This window comes from Myotis davidii, unplaced genomic scaffold (genome assembly GCF_000327345.1).
Source record: "Myotis davidii unplaced genomic scaffold, ASM32734v1 scaffold4, whole genome shotgun sequence".
Classification (NCBI taxonomy): domain Eukaryota; kingdom Metazoa; phylum Chordata; class Mammalia; order Chiroptera; family Vespertilionidae; genus Myotis; species Myotis davidii.
Window position 1 is genome coordinate 44982 of NW_006294707.1, and position 5006 is coordinate 49987.

At 52.9% G+C, this 5006-nt stretch overlaps 1 protein-coding gene across 1 annotated transcript; it reads left to right on the forward strand.

Annotated features, from left to right (window-relative positions):
* Nucleotides 1-1730: 1730 nt before the first annotated feature.
* LOC102762659 (HLA class II histocompatibility antigen, DR beta 5 chain) lies at nt 1731-4682 on the forward strand. Its single transcript, XM_006769163.2, has 3 exons — nt 1731-1878; nt 1968-2237; nt 4184-4682. Exons 1-3 carry the CDS (start codon nt 1731-1733, stop codon nt 4603-4605), a joined length of 840 nt encoding a protein of 279 aa, XP_006769226.1. The 3' UTR covers nt 4606-4682.
* The last annotated feature ends 324 nt before the right edge of the window (nt 4683-5006 follow it).

Here is a 5006-nt window from a genome sequence, read left to right on the forward strand (position 1 = left end):
CTTAACCCCCCCCCCCCCATGTCCACCAAAGAGATAAGAAAACCATAAATAACAAGTTCTTTGAAATTTACTACTGTTAATTTGCTAAGCAAATAGTTAACTTGAAAAGACTTCTCGCTTTTTACAAGCAATCTTGGAACCTAGCCAGCCTTTATTTTAGCCTTTAAATCTACCCTAGCACTTCAAAATTTCAATTTAATACAGCGAATTTACAACCCAGGTAAGAGCAACTGATAGACAGAAATTTTTGTTAGCGAAGTGGGCTGATTCCTTCTGTAATGGCGAGCAAAAGACTCTGAGAACTGCTAGAGACTTTTGCAGCCCATCGTGGGTCCAGTCCAAAAGTTCAGCCAGATGAATTAAGAGAAATGCAAAATAAATCAAAGTAACTTTCACTTAACAGAGACCAGTTAATGAGCAGCCAAGACACTCTCTCAGTAGACTAGCCCAGACTGGAGCTGAGCAGATAAACAAAACAATGCCCAACTCCCCAGATGGGCGTGGGAGCGCTCCTGGCACACATGCCCCAGAACAGAATTCTTGACCAACGTCTTGGTGAGAACCTACCAGAGGAGTTAAAACTGCATCCAGTCCCCCTTCTCGGTAGCAAATTGGCTAGTCCCACACAAACACACAGCTGTTCACTCATACTTCCTTAATGTTTCAGCATTCATTCCAATTCCACAATCTCTATTGTACCCCTTTAAAATTTTCTAACATGTAATTAAGAACAGTAGGTTTATTTTGTCCTGAGCCCATGATGATCAGTGGTGAGAGACAGACAAGGGAAAGGGGTGACCTGTTTTCACAGATCCTCACTCAGATGCCCGCCTGGCTGCATCCCTTGGGAGCTTAGATTCGTCTTAGCTAAGGTGCACCCATATAAACCGTGGGCCTGGCACCTCCATGTGGGGGTGAGTCACCATTATGCCATATGACGAATTGCAGAACCGCAGGTTGGGGCCCACTTGGACTCCGTAACCGAAGTCATGGAGCCACACAAAGGAGAGGAGAGGGCAGGCCCCCTCCCTCCACACTCACACACTTTCACCAGACATTCACTCAGAGTTTAAACAATCCACTCAATTCCTAACAAATTCCAAATTCTAACAAATTCCAAATTCTAAAACAAATTCCAATTCCTGAGGGATTCCCAATTCCTGACAGATTCCAAATTCCTGAGGGATTCCCAAAACTTGAGGGAGCTCTATGGCTCCCCGGGAGGTGATCAAGCTCCCATTCCATTCACTCTGAGCAGGCCAGATGGTAGGGAATTGGGTCCCCTACCTTACAGAGTCTTCAGACAGATCCAGAAGTGTCCGTCCATGCTCTCCAGTTGCCGACCGGGTCCTTGGCGGAGGTCCGAAGTGCCTAGAGCTCCCCTGGTTCAATTCTGCTAAATCAGCAGAATGGTGCCTCCCCGGGGCCTATCCGGCTCCCCCGGCCCTCAAACCGAGTCCACACCAGAAGCCAAGAGGCCACGATGGGTGGTTCCCTGGTCTTCCTGAAATGGCAGGGAACCAATTATGTTACAGAAAAACTGGACAAGAACCAAACAGCGCTCTGAGAGTTTGGAGTTACAGTTTATTCACCGTGGTGGGCTTAGGGAAATGAATCCCAATTCTAAGCAAAACCAAGCAGAACTTCCGTTTTTATGGAAGAGCCAGCCCTTTGTGCACTTGCTGGCGGCGGCCTTGAAAACTACACAGTTCTATCAATTAAGCTTCACAATGGCACAAGTCCTGGCCCAGCCTGGAGCCCGGAGCCCCACAGGGCAGCCCAGTGGGTCCCAGTGGCTGAGGGTCCCAGGGGTCTCCCTGCCCTGCGGCCTCCCAGCCACAGCTGAGGGGACCCGGGCGCTGGCAGCGGGGGTGCCAGGTCCTGTGTCCCCACCACCTGGGAGCCCCACACTGGGCGACGTCGCCATCTTCTCTCACCAGCGTGACATGTCCTTCCTGTCCCTGCAGCAAATTTCCTGTATCAGCGTAAGTGCGAGTGTCATTTCGCCAATGGGACGGAGCGGGTCCAGTTCCTGTACAGAGACATCTACAACGGGCAAGAGAACGTGCGCTTCGACAGTGACGTGGGGGAGTGCCGCGCGCTGACCGAGCTGGGGCGGCCGGACGCCGAGTACTGGAACAGCCAGAAGGACAAACTGGAGCGGGCTCGGGCCTATGTGGACACGTTCTGCAGACACAACTACGGGGTGTTTGAGGGATTCTCGGTGCAGCAGAAAAGTGAGCGCAGGGGTGCAGGGAGGGTGTGGGAGTGGTGGAGTAGGGGGGGTGCGCGCACAGAGATGTGAGGAGCACCCATGGGGGTCCTGAGGGCAGCTGTGGGGACCCTGAGGTCCTGTCCTGTGTAGGGCGTTTCCAGGGGTGCCCAGGCTTGTGAGGGTTTGGGGTGCAGCGGGGAGGGAAGGGAGGTGGGAGGTGGGAGGTGTGAGGAGGGAGTCGGTCTGTCTTGGCCAAACCCCCCCTGACCCTGAGCCCTGGAATACGGGTGCTGGGTGCACAAGCCTTTCCCTGGGCAGAAGGTCAGGCTGGGTGTGAGGGGCGGGGCCTCCGAGGCACCTCTGGCCTCTCTGAGCTCCTTTCAGGTCTCAGTGTCTTGTTCCCCACTCAGTGCCCTGTGTTTACAGAGGGGGTGATGGGGAGCCAGGGCCTGATTGTAATTGTGTTACTTAACACACTGATGTCACATCTACACAGGCTGACAGCATTTAAGTAATTACATGTTAACTTTTTAGAGTTCTGACAAACTACTTTGCATTCTGTTTTGTTAAATCTTTTCCAATATTGCCAAATACTCAATTGAAAAATAGTTTTTTAATTTAAATTTATCCTTGTTTGATATCTAAGGTTCTTGAACAGTTTTCACGTACGTGTTGGCTAATGGCTGTTCCTGCTCTAAGAATGGCCTATTGTCCGTCATCCTTGGGGTCCAGGACTTGTTCTCAGTGATTTTCTGGGTTCTCCAGGCAGCAAGATGGACACTTTGCTAACATTGATTCAGCATTTTCTCCAGTTCCTCGCTTGTGTTTTCATTATGTTTTATTACATTCCATGTTAAGAATTTAAACATCTTTAAATAATGAAATGCACTCCGAAGTTACTAGCGATGACTTACCATCAATCTTAAATCTACCCTTGTGAGGTCCAGTAAAAATATTTCCCCCAAGTTTCTTCTTCTCCTCCTCTTCCTCCCCCTCCCCTTCCTCCTCCACCTCTTCCTCCACTGTCTCCTCTTCTTCCTCCTCTCCTCCGTTCCCTCCTCCTTTTCCTCCTACTCCAAATCTGTATTTATTAAGCATGGCCTCAGGCAGGAAGCACAAGTATTAATGAGTCCCAGTCCCAGCCCCTGCCCTGAGCTCAAATGTCAGCTTGAAGAGACAATTATAAAATGACAAGAATCCCAATAACAGGCCGGCTTCTTTAGAGAAAGAGCGGGCTGCTCAGTGAGTATCATTGTAAATGTTATAATGAGTGCTGCCCTGCTCCTCCCTCTCCTTCAGGACTCAGCCCCAGAGCTAGTGAATCCCCAGGCAGTCCTGCTTCCAGGGGAACCATCTCTGCGTTCTCGGGGGTGATCACATTCCCAGAACTTCACCCCCTTAGTCCCCATCTTCCCCAAGTGTTCCCCAGTTTCTCCCTCTGCTCTCCTTGTATTCTCGCCCCATATGTGGTAAACAGCTGACATACAGTGACGGCTACGTTCCAGCCGCTTTTGTACATGTTTCAGGCCCATTAATCCTCATATGTCCTTAAGCGCTGAGTTCGCATTATCACCCCCTTTGTAGGTGAGGAGCTGAGCAGAGAGGATCCCCCAGGATCACCCAGTAAGAGGCACAGCCTGGATGTGACCCAGGCAGCCCTGCTCCAGAAATCACACTGGAACTCACACACTCTGTGCCTCGCAAAGATTTGTAAACACTTCATTCAACAATGAGTAACTGTTTCCAGATACGAAAATTCCCCCAAATTTCCTCAACATCTCTCAAATCCAGTGGCCTGGGCTGTCGGAAGAGATTCAGGGCCCATGGCACTACCTCCTGCGGGGCCACAGGGTAGTTAAGTGGGGCCCTGACAGGGCCTGGAGCCCAGGACTGGAGACGAGGCCGAAAGGGAGCCACCCAGGGGCCTGCCTGTCCTGCTCACCTCTCCCTCCGCCTTCTCTGTCCCAGCGGAGCCCACAGTGACCGTGTATCCTGCAAAGACCCAGCGCCTGCAGCACCACAACCTCCTGGTCTGCTCCGTCAACGGCTTCTATCCGGGCCACATTGAGGTCCGCTGGCTGCGCAATGGCCAGGAAGAAGAGGCCGGGGTGGTGTCCACGGGCCTGATCCTGAACGGGGACTGGACCTTCCAGATCCTGGTGATGCTGGAGACAGTTCCCCTGCGTGGGGAGGTCTACACCTGCCAAGTGCGGCACCCCAGCAGGACCAGCCCTGTCACAGTGGAATGGAGTGAGATGCCCTCTGACCTCACATGCCTCCCCCAACAGGGGCCTTTGCTTGTCTCTGAGGGTCAGGGACCCCTCTCCCCACAGCCCGTTTTCCTTTGTGCCTGTCTCTCCTTCACCACAGGCCACAGGGTAGCCCTGTGATTGCTGCTGTGAACACCCACAGCCCTGGGAGGCCGCCATGCCTGCCCTGCTCTGAATTCCCACACTCTCCCCTTCATGGTGCCCCTGGTCCTGGGCACCATCCTCTGTGGGCTGGGCAGTGCTTCTGCCTGCGCTGAGCTGGCCACTGTGATCTGGAAAGAGGCGCGTCCTCCACAGCGTGGGGACCTTCCTGCCGCAGGAGAGCCCCGTCTGCTCTGCAGTCTGCGGCTCTGTCACCCAGGCCAAGTCCTGGAGGTCACCAGCCCCGGGCTCCGCAGCCTCAGAAGCCGAAGCAGTGGCCTTGGGTGGGGAGTGAGGGGACCTGAGGCCAGTGCCTGGGCCTTGTACCTGCTCAGTGTGACCTCAGTCTCTTTCCTGGAAATACTATTATTCTGCTTCTT

What these genes read in the sequence shown, in the direction of transcription:
- LOC102762659 (XM_006769163.2), top strand. Translation starts at nt 1,731, where the DNA reads ATGGCACAAGTCCTGGCCCAGCCTGGAGCCCGGAGCCCCACAGGGCAG. An exon ending in GCTGGCAGCGGGGGTGCCAG is followed by an intron (nt 1,879 to 1,967) that starts GTCCTGTGTCCC and finishes CTGTCCCTGCAG; the next exon opens with CAAATTTCCTGTATCAGCGT. An exon ending in ATTCTCGGTGCAGCAGAAAA is followed by an intron (nt 2,238 to 4,183) that starts GTGAGCGCAGGG and finishes TCTCTGTCCCAG; the next exon opens with CGGAGCCCACAGTGACCGTG.